We start from the raw sequence: 17696 nt of genomic DNA on the forward strand, positions 1-17696 counted from the left end.
ACTGTCCTTGGGGTTGTCAGATGCCCTCTGGTCACTGGTGGGGTATGGTGAGGTAGGGTTGCCAGATCCAGGCTGGGAAATGCCCGGAGATTTGGGGATGGAGCCTGGGGAGACCCCAGTGGAGCACAATGCCACTGAGTCCAAAACATCTCTTTTCTCCAACAGAACTGACCTCTGTAGTCTGAAGATAAGTCGTGACCCAAATACTGGCATCCCTCATTGTACTATACCATAGTCTGGAGATCAACTGTAATTTACAGAGAGCTCTAGGCCCCACCTGGAGGTTAGAAACTCAAATAACACGCCTAGAGCCTAAACTAACTAATTTAACTAATCTCCTCTCCATGGGGAAATCAGGGTGGAGCATGCTCTGAGCTCTCTGACGCGCTGAGGGCGGGTGCAGAGATGGTCTCTCCTCAGGTAGCGGGACTGGGGCTGCAATTCTTCCCGCGACCTGCAGTGGGAGCTGCTGCTATTCCTGCAACGAGCTGGCTCGCTAGGGACAAAATCTCGGACTCGGACCCTGCGCGGCTCTTCTCCGCCCGCTCTCAGCCCCCCTGTCGCTGTGGCTCCTCGCCGCTGTCCCCCCCTCCCCGCCCTTCTCTCGGGCGTCCTGAGGCGGCGAAGGGTGTAGGCGAAGGCGTTGGGCGGCAGCGCAGAGACCGGAGGCAGAAGTGAGCCATAGAGCATGTTGATCTGGGCTCCCCGGCTGCGGTGCTTCTGGGTCCATCTTTTCTGACGGCACCCCCGGATATCTCTCCGTCTCCCTCGCCGACGGGAGGCGCGCTGAAAAGACCCGGGAACCCTGCAAGAGAGGAGAGCCAGAGGAAGCCCCCGGGAAGCGGCCAGTCTCTGGATCCCCCTCCCGCCCCCCACCCCCGCCCGGTTTTACCATGAAGCAGCCCGTGCCTTGCCACGGAGGAGACATTTAAACGCAGAAAGGGACCGGAGCGGATCCTTGGTTGCTAAGGTAATTGCAGCTGCCTGTGGGCAGTTTCCCCTCCCTTTCCCAAGGTTTGTGGGGAGGGGAGGAGGAGGAGGGGGAGCCTTGCCGGATTCCTGCCCCCTAAACCCAAGGCTCGGTGTAAGCACGCTCGGTGTTTTGTTTGGCGAGGGTAGCGTGAAATAAATAGCGCGCATTCTTCGCGCCCCCTCCCATTTCCAGCGTCGATCTGGAGCCTCCTGTTCTGAATAAACAAGGTGCCAAAGAAATTGACTCGATGGCTGGCGTCGTGGAAACGCTTCCTCCCCGCTGCGTTCTACTACGGAGCAGAGCCCGGGGGGGGGGGGGGGCTCGCATGGTCGAGTTTGGTCGCCTGAGCGCTCGCCGGCTTCTTCCTCGGGGATGGAGGACGATCTCGGTTTTCTGCACAAAGCCGGGTGCCGGGAACAATGTCTAAGCAACCAGTTGGGGACAGAAAGAGGGACGCTGCTGGCTGAGGTGTCGCGGTCCTAGCTTGTTGCTGCGACAGTTTGCGTTTCTCAATGAATGAAGCTGGGAGGGGGGCGAGCTGGAGTTTCCCGGCAATATTGCGGGCTCTTCAAATGCAGCAAATACTCATTATTGTAGTAATAACCGTAATAAACCCAGCTGGGAGGCAAAGCGCTTTCTGCTGTCATATGTGAAACTAAAAACCCGGCCATCTCCCCTGCAAGCGTAGGACTGCAAGTTTTCCCTATAAAAAATAACTGGGTTTCCTTTAAACTGTTAGGATAATGGAGTCACAGTGCAGTGAACCCAAAGTCCTTGGGAGCTGTGCCGATTTCATCTCATTTGGGGTTCAAGCGGTGCAAGGCTCAGGGGTCTGCCAGAAGCTAACCCAGGGGAAAAGAAAGGCTGTGGGGTTAAGCCAGTTGGCTTTGGATTTGCTTTTCTGAACATGCCTACTCCACGGTATTCCGTCCTCTTCCAAGTAAACAGGGTTGGTTTTGCATTGTGAGGGGGTTTTCACAAGTGTCCCCAAGAAAGCCAGTTTCAGAGGCTAGCCAGTTTTCAGCTGCATTATGCACACTCCTTCAAAAACAGAAAAGCCTATGCGTAGATCCAGACATTTTGACGTAATGGGGTTGTGCATTGAACTGGTAGGAAACATTTGTTACATGGTGTTTAGCTATGCTTGCAAATAAAACCAATTCAGATGCTTGGATATGAGAAAACATTCACTCTAATGCTGTCTATAAGATGAGGTGGACTTGCAGAAGGGAGGAGAAAGCCTTCAGACACATCTGTTGTTTATTATTATTATTATTATATTTATATACCGCCTCTCTCCCATAGTAGGCTCAGCAGTTTATAACACAGTTAAAATACATAAAGATTAAATTTAAGACTTTTAAAATTTGCTAATGACTGAACTTAACTAACTACCCCACTCCTATCCCAGCTATCATTTGTCATGCCTACCCATTGACTACAGCAGTGGGAAAAAAGGAGGGAAGGAACCTGGGACCGGCTGAAGGAGGCCCATGTTTATCTCTAGTCATCAGCTTTCCATATGTCCTGTTGTGCATCACAGAGTCCTTAGAAAAACACAGTTAGCTTCTCTCTCCCATCAGATCAACATTCTCACAGAGCTGGAATCCAGTTATGCAGACATGCTAATAGTGTCTAATAGCTCTCTGAAACCCTGGTCAAAGCCTTTATTGGCATATTGAAACCTGCAGACCAAGGCCATGGGAATGAGAACAGTTGGAGCAGCCTGTGATCCCTGACCTGAGAAACATCTTGGGCTCGTGAGTCTAAAGTAGATTGTGAAAGGGAAAGGGCAGTAAAGTTTCAGGAGCTTATTTGCTTGTTTGAAGGGGGTTTGATTTTTTGGCAACAAAGAATCCCAGGAGGAAAAAAAAAACACTGGTATAGTGGTTAGGGTATAGGGTGACTGGAAGGATACAACCCTGAGAGCCTTGGACAAGAGATGAAACAAAAATGTCAGAGGAATTACTGTTGACAGCTCTATATCCTCAACACATTTACAAGCCTGTTGGTCTCATGACCCTTAAAGGTAATACAGCTCAACAGTGCTGCACGGTAGCACACCAAGGGTTTAATAAGTTTTTCTGCTTGTCTAAGACTGCCAAAGTCAGGTGGGTGTTAAATAGTCCATAGGATTTGTGTTTGGTGGATCACAAGCTGTACAGGCTCAACTTTCATCTCACTGGTTTCATTGGGAGCTGTTTCCAAGAAAACCTAAGGTTTCAGCATCAGCATCTTTCCTACATTGCCTTAATTCCATTAGAGAAAAAACAGACAACAGAAAAATGTATGAACTGGAACATTTAAGCTGCAGTGCAAAGCATTATTGCATGGAAATAGGTTCAGTTGAAACTTGTAGAATGAGTAAATTTGTTCAGTGTTAGGGTGCCATTCTATCTACACAGCGTTGTCCAAAAGCACACTGTTTTGTCTGAGAAACAATTACTGGGAGGGAGTTATTTTTAAAATAAAGAAATAATGGCTTTTTTAGACCCTATGTCTACAGTTCCCAGTTCCAGTGTATTACCATGGCGTCCGGTTCCTATATAATGGGTGGGGGAGAGATAATGCTGTTGTTGAGTGGAGGATACATGAGCCCCTTTTTACAGACTACACTCCACTAGAGACGGTTGCCTGAAAAGACGTGACTCACACAGCATCTGGAAGTCTTAGCCAAGTCTGGAGAAGTCCCTTGCTGGTTTCACTTATTCAACCCATGGAACTAAAGTCTTGATCCAAAAGGGTGTTTTCAAGCATGATGTCTAAGTAGCTAATGCTATTATAATTTTAGTGATGTGAATGTGAAACCTACATTGGCCACAATATCAATTCATGCTGGAAATGCCTTTCTTCTGGTTTTCATCATTCCTCGTACTTAATTCTTGATTCATTTCCCCCAGTCTTCCACTAATCCCCTTACCTCAGCCCCGGTTTGCTTCCTGTCTCTTTTTAATCTCAGTTTGTGTTCTTGTGAGCGTGAATATCCCTGGGGGAGAGCAGGAGCTCTCTCTTCTCTGCTCACTGTGACATATCGCTGATATAGACCGGCTCTATTGCTCCTCACTGGCAACTCTAGTTCTGATGCCCCACTACAGACTGCCTGAATGCCTTCTTGCTCTGTGCCTATAATTTCACAATGTTGCAGAACCAGGCAATTTCTCTGCCTCCTTAATGAAAACTGGTTCATATTCCATACGGGCTAGGCCGGCCCTGCTTCCCTCTCCCCGCCCTCCCGCAGTAAGAAGCTTCCCGGGCCGCAAGCTTGCGCCCTGGGAAGTTTTTTTACTGTGGGGGGGCGGGGAGAGGGAGCCGCGGCCCGGCGCCATGGCCTTCGCGGCCCGGCACCGGGCCGCAGCCCGCAGGTTGGGAACCACTGCTCTAGACAACTCTGTTCTAGTCTTCCATTTTCATGCCCTTGGCCTCATTTGCTCTGTCCAGTGTGATGACATTAACATCATTCACTTCTTTCATTGTTCTTTTGACCACTGTCAGATCCTAATACCAACTTCTGGCCCTTGCTTTCATAGTCCTCATAGTCTTTGGTCTCCCCCTAGAATCATAGAGTTGGAAGGAACCTCCAGATTAATCTAATCCAGCCCCCTACAGCAGTGGTCCCCAACCTGCGGGCCGCGGCCCGGTGCCGGGCCGCGGCTCCCTCTCCCCGCCACCCCGCAGTAAAAAACTTCCCAGGCCGCAAGCTTGCGGCCCGGGAAGCTTCTTACTGCGGGAGGGCGGGGAGAGGGAATCAGGGCTGGGCCGCGCGGCTTGATGCGCGGGCATGGCCCGTGCGGGCGCGGCCCGCGGGTGCGGCCCAATGCGCAGGCGCGGCCTGCGGGCGTGGCCTGATGTGCGGGTGCAGCCCGCGGGGGCGCGGCCTGCGGGCGTGGCCCGATGAGCGGGCACGGTCCGATGCCCTGCCGGTCCCCAGCCTCAGAAAGGTTGGGGACCACTGCCCTATAGAATGCAGGAAATCCCCAACAACCTGTCCACCCACAGTGACTCCCAGTTCTATGCCCAGATGATCTCCCCCCCCCACACACAAAAACACCAGAATCCCTGGCCAGTCTGGTCTGGAGGAAATTTGCCTCCTGACCCCAAAGTGGCGATCAGCATTTCCCTGGGCATGCAAGAAAGGGCCACAAGAAGCAAACATGGACACAATCTCACTTACAATATGCCTAACTTCACAGAATCAGCATTTCTGTCAGGTGGCCATCTAGCCTCTGCTTAAAAACTTCCAAGATCCCACCACCTCCCAACTGCCCTAATTGTCGGGAACTTCTTCCAGATGTTTAGCCGAAAATTCTTTGGGATTAATTTCAACCCATCTGGTTCTGATCCGACCCTCTGGGGCAACAGAAGATAAGTCTGCTCCATCTCTGCCTTATCTCTCCAACAAATCTATTCCAACAAAGCATTACCATTACTTTCAACACCTTCTTGCCTTAGTTTCTGAAGGTATCTTGCACCTTAAATGGCTCTATAATTTTAACCCCCTGGAGCTGCCTCCCAGAATATCCTGCCGTATGTCTAATTTCCTTCAAATTTCTCCTCAGAACTTAACTTTCCTGTGAAGCCTTTGGGACACAATTCTTTTCTTATTGAAATAAAGGAACATTCTAAAATGGGATTGCTTATCGGCTGTCTGAAGTGGTACAGCCTGGCTTGCTCCTTTAGACAAATACTTCTTCATGAGCAGGGGAGGGTGGTATATAAATGTAATAAATAAATAAGTGTATGACCCTGTCTGTGGAAGGAACTTGCGAATTTGGCCTGTTTAGCCCCACCTCCCTTTGCTTTTTTCCTTCTCTTAAGTTTTAGATTGAAGGCTCATGGGGGCAGGGCAATGTTCTGTTATGCTTTATCAAATCTCATGGAGGTTGAGCACAATAAGATTAAGTGAACTTACTGTTGTAATGTAACTTTTATGATAATTGAACTTTAAGGCATTATATTTTAAATATGCCACTGATATCACACCCTCCGAAAATTTGGCAATCATAGCAACCCCACTTAAAGTGCAGGGTCTATCTTTCTACATATTATGCATCTGAAACCGAAAAACACCCTTTTAGCTCATTTCAGAGTAGTTTTTGTTTAATCTATGAGCAAAGAACAGCAAACACGGTGGCACTTTATGGCATGTCTCTGGCATGGCCATAGATGGTTCACATTTAAAACCAATAGAAATGATAAAGGTACAGAAAGGAAGCTGAGGTGTCAGAGGGTTTAAGTAAACAGAGTGGAAAAATAAGGCAGTGTAGTCTAGAAAAAAACAGTTAACAAATGTCAAGTTTGCTCTTAGAACTCTTAAGGACTCCTGAAGTTGGAGACAAGGAAGGGCAAAGATTAACTAAAGGAAGTACTTCTTCAAGTGCAATTAATATAGAACCACAATATGTGATGATGGTCTGCTGGGTTTTAAAAAAGACCTTCAGTAGATAACATCCTCCATTAATATGATATGTAAATGGAAGTACTCTGAAGTACTGTTAAGTTTGAATTAGTGCTCAGAGATTTACTTTCTGGCTCTGTAATCGAGCAAGATAAGGTGCTGGACTCAGGCAGTGATTCTGGGAGTCTAGAACATTTTCTGCCGTTGCCTCACACTCCCTTTCTTCACCCCACCCCAGAACCATAGGGGTATTCAGACTGCGGCCCTCCAGATGTCCATGGACTACAATTCCCAGGAGCCCCTGCCAGCTTTCGCTGGCAGGGGCTCCTGAGAATTGTAGTCCATGGACATCTGGAGGGCCACAGTTTGACTACCCCTAAATGTTCATTCCCTCTTCATTCCCTAGTTGTCAATACAACATTGCAACTTGTGTGATCTCATTATTAGGGATTCCCAGGCACTTGTTACTGCCCTTCTCCCTTTTCCATGGGTCTCCTGAAAAATACTCTTTTGCCTGTCTTTCCCATCACCATCCTGAAAGAATCATTCTGATGATTGAATCACTTTTATTTTTTAAGCTGGTTATTGCATTTAAGGTTCAGTTCAGGTCCAAAGTGACGGTGGGGTTTTTCATTTGGATTGAATGCACTATATGTTTTTTTTAAATATTTTGAACCTATTTTTAATTCTGGGTTCAGTTTTTGTCTTGCTTCCTGTTTGAAATGGCAATGGCCTTGTTAGGACCTTTCTTTAAAGCTAGCAACGAACACATCCTGCTGTCTGAGTGCTGGCAAAATGCATTCTCTTGGAAACAGCAGTGCTCCCTGGAGGGAAGATGTCTGGATGATCTCACACAACAAATAAGCAATGGTGCATTTGTTGGGCTATAAACTGATCATGTAGGTAGGCTGTAAGGCAGCTAATATTCACAATGCCGTGGCATTATTTGAACAGAAGCACCTGCGAAAACGCCCGAATCACCACATGAGCCAGTGCTCAAGCCCTGCTTTCTAGTGAAAAGTGCCTGATGAAAAATCTCAGTGAGGTTTTGAAGATAGGTGTGTGCCTTTTAAATCAAATGCTTCTGTTTTCCTCTAAGGATAAGCATAGCTACAGAACGTTAAATTGTAATGATTATCAGTCTTCATTTTGGAAAATGATTTTGCCTGGATGGCACAGATCTACGATGTGTGCAGATTGTTGCTTTTTATTTTTTAATGCATAAATGCTAACCATTTCTCTTTCCATCTAAAGTCATAGTGATCTGCGTAAACATCACCCTGGCAACAAAATTTGATGTCATAAATGGGGGATTAAGAAATAAGATGCAAGATAAGCCAAAGGTTTCACACAGAATTGATTATTGGTAAAGCAATAGTGTCACAGTGGTGCACAGAGCTTTATTTTTTAAAAGCTCTTTTAAGAAATACACAGTCCTGCTGTATCACGTCAATCCAGTGATTCCTTCTGAAAGCAGATAATCTTGTGTTCATTTTACCTACAAAAGCTTTACCCCTTAGTTCAGTGGAAGGAATTTTTTAAATTTCAGGTGTGCAAAGAGTGGGTCAAGCTGTACTGAAGTGAACATGTAGAAGCCTAGCTCTCTGATGGGTCAGATGTAGACACACAACAGGGTGGAGGCACTCCCTTTGAACCCAATAAGAATTCTACTCAGGTTTCTAGCTACATTATTCTTTTTACCCCAAAAGGCTGCTAGCTTAAATAAACAGCGTGGCCCAGACCCAAATGGAAAAAAAGAAAGGGTTGTATACACATTGGATTCATCTCCATACTTAACAAACCAGTACTCTGTACTGTCAGTACTGGTCATTTGTTCATTCTTGTGGGGTGCCTGGTCCAGTTCTGAGAACTCTTTGCCAGGTATGCACCTGTAATATCATCCTACATGTACTAACTATGATCCTGCAGGGAGAGCCTGTATGTTTCAGTCAACATATTGCTTTTGCTGGGTCACGATAGATACCTATTTGTCCATGACAACCAGCTAACTATTGGGAACCTGCATGGAGTACTGATTAGTGTCAGGTGAAGATTGGGTTTAAATCTCCACTCAGTGACAAATCCCAACCAGAATATCAATAACATGTAAAAGTGTGAGCATTTCCCAACTATTGTCAAGAACGAAACAGCAATAAATACCTATGATGTTTCCCACAGAATAATTGCTTTCTGCCACTGTTGATCATGTAAATAATTTTGCCTTAATTTGAAAAGTGTTGAAAAATCTTGAACCATATGCTTAATAGTGTTCACATTTTAGAGATGGCTCAAATATAATGAAGTCCAAGGCAATGTTAATAACCTCCTGCCCCTTGACTTTCTACGCTTTCGTGTATTTTTCATGTCCATAATCATTGTGCCAACTCTGCCAACAAAAGTGCGTTTAGTCAAGGCTATGGTATTCCCAGTTGCAATGTATGGCTGTGAAAGTTAGACCATAAGGAAGGCAGAGCGTCAAAGAATTGAAGCTTTTGAACTCTGGTGCTGGAGAAGACTCTTGCGAGTCCCTTAGACCAGAAGGCGAACAAACCGGTCAGTTCTAGAGGAGATCAGCCCTGACTGCTCCTTAGAAGGCCAGATCCTGAAGATGAAACTGAAATACTTTGGCCACCTTATGAGACTGAAGGACTCCTGGAGAAGAGCCTAATGCTGGGAGAGATTGAGGGCAAATGAAGAAGGGGACGACAGAGAATGAGGTGGCTGGATGGAGTCACTGAAGCAGTTGGTGCAAACTTAAATGGACTTCGAGGAATGGTAGAGGACAGGAAGGCCTGGAGGATCATTGTCCATGGGGTCACGATGCGTCAGACATGACTTCGCACCTAACAACAACAATCATTGTACCATTATCTGATGTAGCTTCAGTGTGCATCTTTGCATGTGTGTGCATGTGCATTTCCATGTACTTGTGCCACACGGTTAGTTTCATTGCCTGTTCATGTTTCTTGGCAAGGCTGATGCCCCAGTCCAACTCTAGTATGTTTTCACAACTGAACATGTATGGAGATGCACATCCAAATATGGTTGTCATTCTATGCTGCATTACTTTCAGTGGAATATTAATCCTGATCTTCATTTTATCCCAACTGGTCAATTAAGGACCAAAACAGTAGACACAAGAGTTTTGAGTACCGTGATCTGAGTGTATTTTTAAAGGCAGGTGAGAAGTTCTGGAAGGAGGGTAGAGGGAGGGTTCACTTTCCCCAGGCACACACTAGTTCTCCCTGGTAGCTGCTTTTTTTTCCATGGGGGACTAAGCAAATAGGTATGGCTATCCAAATGTTTGTAATGATAGGGCTGTTAGATGTTCCTTCTGCTATGTTGATCTCTTGTTTTTTTAGAGCTCCATTTATTAAATCTCTGAAATCAATGAGCATTAACTGTGATGTATTCTGTACTTGTTGGGTATTAATATTGCCTTAAAAAGAACTTTATGTTACATGCTTGAAGTACAGGAGCTTATTAGTGGTCCTGTAATGAAAGACACAAAATTAATTTCATTCCTTGAATCTTCTTGCTAGATGACATTGAAACTCTTTAGACTCTGCCAATATTGACTTTATTTGTCCATGGTCTGATGCTTTAATGTCTTGCCTATTAGCAAAAGTAATGGAGAAAGTTCTCTTTCTTCTCTTTCTTCAGTTTTAATTAGCTATGCAGTCATGATAGAGTTGAATTGGACTGTTATGTTTTGAACGTCTGGAAAAGAAGAACCTCCTGAATCTTTCAATAGAAATAATATCTAGGAACCAGTCAAATGAATATTGGCTAGTCACTTTTTTCTGTTTCCCCTATCTATACAGTCCCAAAAGAACCCTGAGAGAACCTGGCCAAATGGGGTATCATGAGGACAACTATCATGATTTTGAAAGGGGGCTTTTTGCTAATTGGTTCTTCCCATAATACTTTTCCTTGAGGTCCCTGAATCCCAGGGGCAGCATTCAGGGGGGCACTATGGGCTGGCAAAAGAGAACAGAGATAATAAAGTTCTATTCTGTGAGTCATACCTGCAGTTCTTTGCATCTAACTCATTGGCTTAATCTTGTCCAGCAAAGGCTCAGTGCCTTTTGAGCAAGTCAGAGAAGCTATCCAGTAGAGAAAGGTGTCTAGGAGTACAGCCATCTCATGGTATTAGGTTGCTTATATAGTAAGGGAACTGACTACAAGGGCCATAGATGTGGGTTTGTACAGCAGATATTGCAGCAGCAGCTTCTCTGATACATCAGCAGATGACACATAAACTGGTACATCATCTTCAGAAACAGCTTGAGAAAGGAAGTTGCTGTGCTGCCAGGCATCTTGCTGACTTCTTCCCATGTACACCACCATTATTGCTTCTGTTGTCCAGGTGAGCGGACTGCATGGTATACAGTGACACAGGAGGAACCTGAGTCTCTGGTAAAAGATGTCCAAGGACCAGGTATCCTTTGCATTAGTCGGCGAGCTGGGTTTGATTCCTCGCTCTCCCACATGCAGCAAGTTGGGTGACCTTGGGCTCGCCACAGCATTGATAAAGCTATTCTGGCTAAGCGGTAATATCAGGGCTCTCTCAGCCTCACCTACCTCCCAGGTTGTCTGTTGTGGGGAGAGGAAAGGGAAGGTGATTGGAAGCCACTTTGATACTCCTTTGGGTAGAGAAAGGTGGCTTATAAGAACCAACTCTTCTTCTTCTTCTTGAACTGGAGTCCTTTGTAAAGACATGACAACTCTTGCTTGCTCAGCATGAATCAGGATCTGCCTAGGGCTTCCTAATTTGCTATTTATCCCAGTCACAAGTCTCTTATTCTGCTTTTGCCTTCGCAGTTGGCTGAGAAGATACCTGCTGATCATGGCCCAAGGATCCAGTGACATGGAAACTGCTGATCAAGAGGAGAGCTCCCCAAACATGATTGTTTACCGAAAGGTAAGACATTTGGGCTTATTTATAACTTCTTAGCTAAATGAAAAAGAATCTTTCCAAACAATTTTGTTTTTTAAATAGGTTTCTGGGCTTTCTGTTATTTTATATTCAAAACTTGGCAATTTCTCATTGTTTGTCTTTGTGTTTGAAATTACTGCATTTACAATTTCAAAGGAAACAAGAAATAATTCACTATTGGTAAAATAGGCTGAATCAGATTTATTTTTGTAAGAGTTACGTAACAAATATTCTGGTTTGGTTGGTGTACTACTGAGAAATCACATACACAACCAAAGTATGTTATTAACATCATTTGGATCAGATTGACTTAAAGCACTGTACTGTGACTTATATAAATTGATTCAGGTGGGTAGTCAAGTTGGTCTGAAGAAAGAGAACCAAGTTTGAGTTTAGTGGCACTTTTAAGACCAACAAATACTGCTTTTTACAAATAATTTTTGTATTTTACACTTTTAAGACCAACAAATAATTTACAAACTCAGCTCTCACACAGGAATACAAAAGAACTAAATTAACTTATGGAAGAATTACCCCTGCACATTGAGGAGCAAATCCTTTCAGATGCACCACAGGAACCTTAACCATGTATCTTTTATCTTCTACTCAAAATGCACAAAGTCAGCAACTAGGACACCCCACTGTCTCAAGTATAGGCAATGATCACCTTTGGAGTATCTGGAGAGAAAGACCCTATTCCATCAACATTATCTGTGTGAAACCATAGATGGAGTAAGGAAAATATAGTCTTTGAGCATCCTTCCAGAGGATACTATTTTAGTCACCGTGGATGTAGAATCTCTGTATACCAACATCCCAAACAAAGATGGATTACAAACCATAAGAAATATTATTTCTGACAACTCCACAACTAACTTTGCCACCAAACTGTACCATTTTGTTCTCACTCATAACCAGTTCAAATTTGGTGACAACTTGTTTCTTTAGATCAGTGGTCAAGCCATGGGCACACACATAGGCCCACATGGCCAGCTTGGACCAATACTTCCTAAATTCCTACCTACTCATACTTGTATTTTACTTGTGATACACTGATGATATCTTTATTATCTGGACACATGGTAAAAAAGCCCTGGACATATCCCACCAGGCATACAATGACTTTCACCCCACCATCAACCTGACAATGAACCAATCTATGCAAGAAATACATTTTCTGGATGCTACAGTATATATAGGTATTGGACACATAGACAGCACCTTATACAAGAAGCCTAGTGGGATTCTCACCTGAGGGATATACTACAAACCTTTTTGGAACTAAAGTATCTACCTAATGAAATCAGAAAGAGAAAGCTAAAATGGTATCCAGAGGTCACCTGTCCGAAAGAGACTGTCCGAAAGAGACTGTAACAGAATCCCACCAGTAGTCTCAGTGACATAAAACCTTTACTGTGCTAAACCAAAAAAGGAACAAAACCCAACCTTAACAGGTAGGAACTCAAAAGTTGAGCTGAACAATAAAAATAATGTAAAACTTGTTAATTATTTATTATAGTGCACAGTTAAAAACAGAATAAAAATATCTTAAAAACTATACCGAACTAACAACACATAGGACCAAATGCGTTTTGACCCTTCCTGGTCTTCTTCAGTGGTCAAAATTATAATAATGCACTATATAGCACTCTCTATAATGTGTAGCTGAATGGTTGAGTGGGGACTGTAACTTATGGCTCCAACCAATATGTATAAATTATATCCTTTTTGGAGACCAATTCCAATGTTATGTCCCTAAAGTCACCACTCTTCGCTATCATTAAGCTCTGTACTCAGAGTGTATTCTCATGTGCGTCAGAAAAAGCTAACCTTTACTGGACAATCACTGTTCTCTTTCACATGAACTAGGAACAAACTTTTTATTTCACACAGACAGCCTCCAATCTCAAACACCTTGGCCACAATAATACAGCATCCAATTTGAACATGGGCATTAGTACCAGAACTTGCAATAAACCAGATGCCAACTTTGCTGCCACAGACAATCACTGGATCTAACAACATCTATTATACCATCTCAGGCTTATTCACTTGCTCATCTTCTAATATTGTATATGCTATTAAATAGCAACAGTACTCTACATCAGGTAAACAGGTGAAATCCTACGCCAAAGGATACAAGGACAGAAATCTGACATCAAGGATCACAAAACTGAGGACACTGTAGGAAAGCATTTCAACCTTCCAGGGGACCTCAAAATAGCCATTTATTGCAGAGGAGTTTCAGAAAGGGACTGGAATGGGAGATTACTTATTACAACACTCCAGACAATGGAACCCCCAGGGTTTAACAGAGATACCAGGTTCCTATCTCACTGCACATGTTAAGTCACTCAGTTCTCACATATACCCTCAAAACTCAGACTTAATTCTCTCATCTATCATTAACTCTTTCATTATTTGTATGCTAATTTGCTGCTACTCACAGGTCTTTAATCCAATCTTAGCTATACTTATCACTGTTACTTATAAAATATGACTCTAATTAACATTTCCTTACATCTACATCCATTTGTAATAATTGAATAAGTTTCATACCAAAGCTTATACCCAGAATTGAACTTTCAGCCTGGATGCATTAATCTTTCCCTTCCCTTTTATCCTGCTTTCCCTTTGGGTGTATTTCTCTCCTCTGCATGCTAACTCACTTTCATTTTGCAAGTTGGGCTTTCGTTTTGTTCCTGCATGGCTTTAGCTCTATTCAGGGCTCAGTTCATTTCCTATTGCTCTCTGTCTGTTTCTTTTAAAAGTCCTATTGCTCTGGTTTCCCCCCTTTCTTGGTTCCCAAGGCTGTCTGTTCTCATTGGTCAGTTGCAGGCAGGGGGTGCCTTTTGAAATGGTAATGGTAAAAATATAAGCCTCCCTTAAGTCTTGAGAGAATCAGAGTTCAGTGTTAATGTTAGAACTAAAGGCGAGCCTTTCTTCTCTATAGCTGCTCCCGACTCCCTTTTTCCTCCTGACAGGTACCTCACATAGTGGCACACACAAAAAAAAAAATCAAAAAGGAAAAATCTCGGCAATCCAGTTTTTCTCATTGGTATGTAAAGGTATTCTCTGCGATTTGCAGGACAAAAATCCAAGAAAGAAGATATGTGCAGAGTGCAGGTACAGGATGCAAACTGGATGTGAATTAAAGAGATACTGAGTTCAATTAAGTGATAATCAAAATTAAGCTTTGCATGCAGAAAGGACTTTTGTTGGTCTTAAAGATGCCACCAAACTCAAATTTTGTTAAACAAGCTAGGCAGTCAGCCTGTTAAAAGGATTTAGCAATCAGTTTACAGAAATATACAAGAAACGTAGTTTAGCACAAACAGCTTTGCAAAGAACTCACCATTTGTTTTATACAACTTACTAAAACTAATTCTGCAGTGTCTTATAATAATGGATAAAAGAAAACAGTAGAAGAACAGTAGAAGTACTAGGTTTCAACAGTGTAGTCGGGTTTGAATTGTTGTACTTCCATTCATCAGTGGAGTGGTACTTTCTGCTTCTCCCAAGTAGCCACATCAATAATCAACAATCCTTGTTTAGCTGTATCCTGCAGAAACTGCTGAGTTTCACTAGACTACCACTGTCTGGCACAAATGTTGTTTATGTATATACAGAATATGATAATGAATTCAATCAATGCATTCAATGCCTGGAAAAACAGATGTATGGGGCATTTTCATATTAGCTTCAAGCTCCTGGTAGCACAAGTTATACCGTGCTTAACTACTCGGGTGATTTGGAGATTGGCGGAAAGGTAAAGGGATGTTACAAAATTCTCTGAGAACACATTCAGCTATTGAACTTACCATATTTGAAGGTGACAATCAGATGTGAGCCTGAACTTGGTCTGTTCAGTTTGTGCCGAACAGCTGTGAACACCTGCAGGACTAGTTTGCCTAGGGTTTTCTCCACTTCATGCATGTGTAAACAGACTGCCAGTTCACGCTGATTGGTGACCTTTACCTCCGCTAAGCATCATATAGATGAACATGAAAGGGTACGGTTTTATCAAAACACAGCATTAGTTGATGACTATATGATTTGTGAGTGGTTTAATGAGTGGCTTTGATTATCTGCTTAAAACTTACCTGCTTGGCAGCACACTTATGCAGCAAAGATGGGAGGTAGAAGAACAATTGGACTCCGTGAGAAAATGCATGTGCAAAAAGTCAGTTGCATTGTTTTACCTAGTTAGCAAGAAATAGAACGAAACACGAACACTTACAAACAGATCGAAAAACAGATTGACAAACAAATAAGGTCTTTGTTTGTGGTAGGTGAACAGGATGTGAGCTGAACTGGCAGTTGTCCATGCATCTCTAGTTCAGACTAGAAGGAAAACAACAGGTGGCTTGTCCAAGCACTGCTCTCTTGGTCATCATGCCTGCTCCTCTCCCGTTACTTATCCACCTCTTCCAAGTTCCTAACTTGATCAAGTACTTAGCAGTGTCACCTGCTGGGTGCCTATGTGAACCATCTCCATGACAAATGAAATATCAAAAGTGTCTCTATTTTTGATCCCATGGACATGATAACCCTGTCAATCTGTGATTATTGTCAGAACAATGTGTGTGTATAGGAATATGCTTTAATTGACAAATATGACAGTTCAATTTCTGGATCCTTGAGTCAGAAAATACCCTTGAGGATTAACTAGCCTCCTCTGATTTTGTATTCTGCTAAATTTCTAAACATTGCTGTGGCTGATTAACTCCTGAAACTAACCTCTTATGTGGTTGGTGTACTCCCATGGATGCACCAATGACTGAAGCACGAACTCCCACAAGGTCACAGTGACAAGGTCACGATGGCTAGAATTGTAAAATGCAGTTATCACACACACACACACACACACACACACACACAACCCTGCAGTGGATACTTCCAAGATTCCCAACCCTGCCAATTACTTAAGCATGAAAAAGCACAGATATTTTTTTCATTAGAATTCCTTTACCAGTTCATAATTACCTGTAACTGGTAACTTTTGCATAAATAAACGACAGAAAAGTATCAGCGAGCCAGTGCTACTTTGAAAACACTAGAGCTAAGCAGTGTAAAGAGAAAAATCAAAAGTGATATGTGCATGCTAGAGACTTGTAGGCTAAATCCACTGGAAAGAAGTCGCAAGATGTAAGTGAATAGGGAATCAAAGGTGTATAAAAATTGAGGGATTAGAACTCTCTGACTTAATGATGTCGCTATATCAGAACTGGTTAGTCTGTGGGGATATGCCAGGGGATATAAATGTAGCTAGAAGGCAGTATTACTCTATGTAAATCTCCTATTTGTTTCAGAAGAGACAGCCTGTTTTGATTGTCATAGACCGTTTATGCACTGGAGGTTTTATTCCAGGCTGCAGGCTGGAGTTTTAGTCAAGGCAGGTTGCCCCACCTCTTCCTGCACCCGCATGGGGGAGCATTTGGCCTGGTGCACCTCATCAGCCCCCAATCTGTGCTCCTGACAGGGGTGTGGGGCAGTGAAGTTCCCAGTGCATAAACGGTCATAGTGAAGAAATTTTTATCTCAACTGGAGTTTGCACAAATGTGCACTATCAAGAGGGGAAAAATGCTGTGCTGGATTCACAGACTATCTCAGTTACTTACACAGGGCACCACTAGACAGGGTGGTGGTAGACACTTAAAGCATCAAGTAAAATAAACCAAAGATAATTTTAATTTAATCCGCATACCGCAGCAGCGATCAAGGCATTCCATCTAAGTTTCAACTTATGCCAGTACCAGAAATAGCATCACCAGTCAGTGCAGTATAGTGATGCAGGAGACCTCTACAGGCTGCATTTTGGGGTCTATCACTGATATGTACCAGCCTCATTGACAGATTCGTTCAGAAGCTTGAGTTTTCACTTGTAGGCCCATCACTGCCTTTCAGCCTTAGCCAATCATATATGCATCCAAGGCTGCCTTGGTCAGTTTTTGCTCCAGTACTGACTGGGTGATACAGTATCTGCAGGGCAACTGCCCATCTTAGTTTCTTCTGTGCAGGATGCTGGCCATCTTGGAATCCTGGGTTTTACTGAATATGGTTGTCCCTGCCTGGTGCTCTAGTGTGGCGTTTGAACTTTCTGCTTTTTATGGCTCCTGTACTAAAGGTGGTTTCTTTTGAGATCCTTGCTCAGTATCTGAGAGTACCTTCACACTACTGTACTCTCTGAATTAATAGCTATTTCAGAACCATCTCTCCTATCACTAGTTTCAGAATGTCTTACATGTCAAGATTTGAATCTATTGCTGTTCTAAATTTTTGGCCTCATCTAGACACCTTCCCCGGAGGGATCATCATTTCCATACTTTGCTTGACTGGGTAGCAGTCGCAAAAAGATGAAGGGTGGGATTCAGATTTTGCCCCCCTGC

At 43.5% G+C, this 17696-nt stretch overlaps 1 protein-coding gene across 9 annotated transcripts in view; it reads left to right on the forward strand.

Moving 5' to 3' along the window:
* Positions 1-493: 493 nt before the first annotated feature.
* RGS6 (regulator of G protein signaling 6) overlaps positions 494-17696 on the forward strand; it is a 289988-nt gene continuing 272785 nt past the window's right edge. For 4 of the 9 annotated variants that reach the window (XR_013228423.1, XR_013228424.1, XM_077322672.1 and 1 more), the window contains exons 1-2: positions 495-970; positions 11193-11292. Coding sequence is in view for 4 of the 9 variants with exons in the window: in XM_077322672.1 (XP_077178787.1) it covers positions 11218-11292 (75 nt within the window). In the remaining 5 variants the exon portion in view is untranslated. Of the gene's footprint in view, positions 971-11192; positions 11293-17696 lie in introns of those variants that run through there. The other 5 variants (XR_013228421.1, XR_013228422.1, XM_077322670.1 and 2 more) reach the window with 3 other exon arrangements.

The sequence above is a fragment of the Paroedura picta genome, chromosome 2 (genome assembly GCF_049243985.1).
Source record: "Paroedura picta isolate Pp20150507F chromosome 2, Ppicta_v3.0, whole genome shotgun sequence".
NCBI classification, from domain to species: Eukaryota; Metazoa; Chordata; class Lepidosauria; order Squamata; family Gekkonidae; genus Paroedura; species Paroedura picta.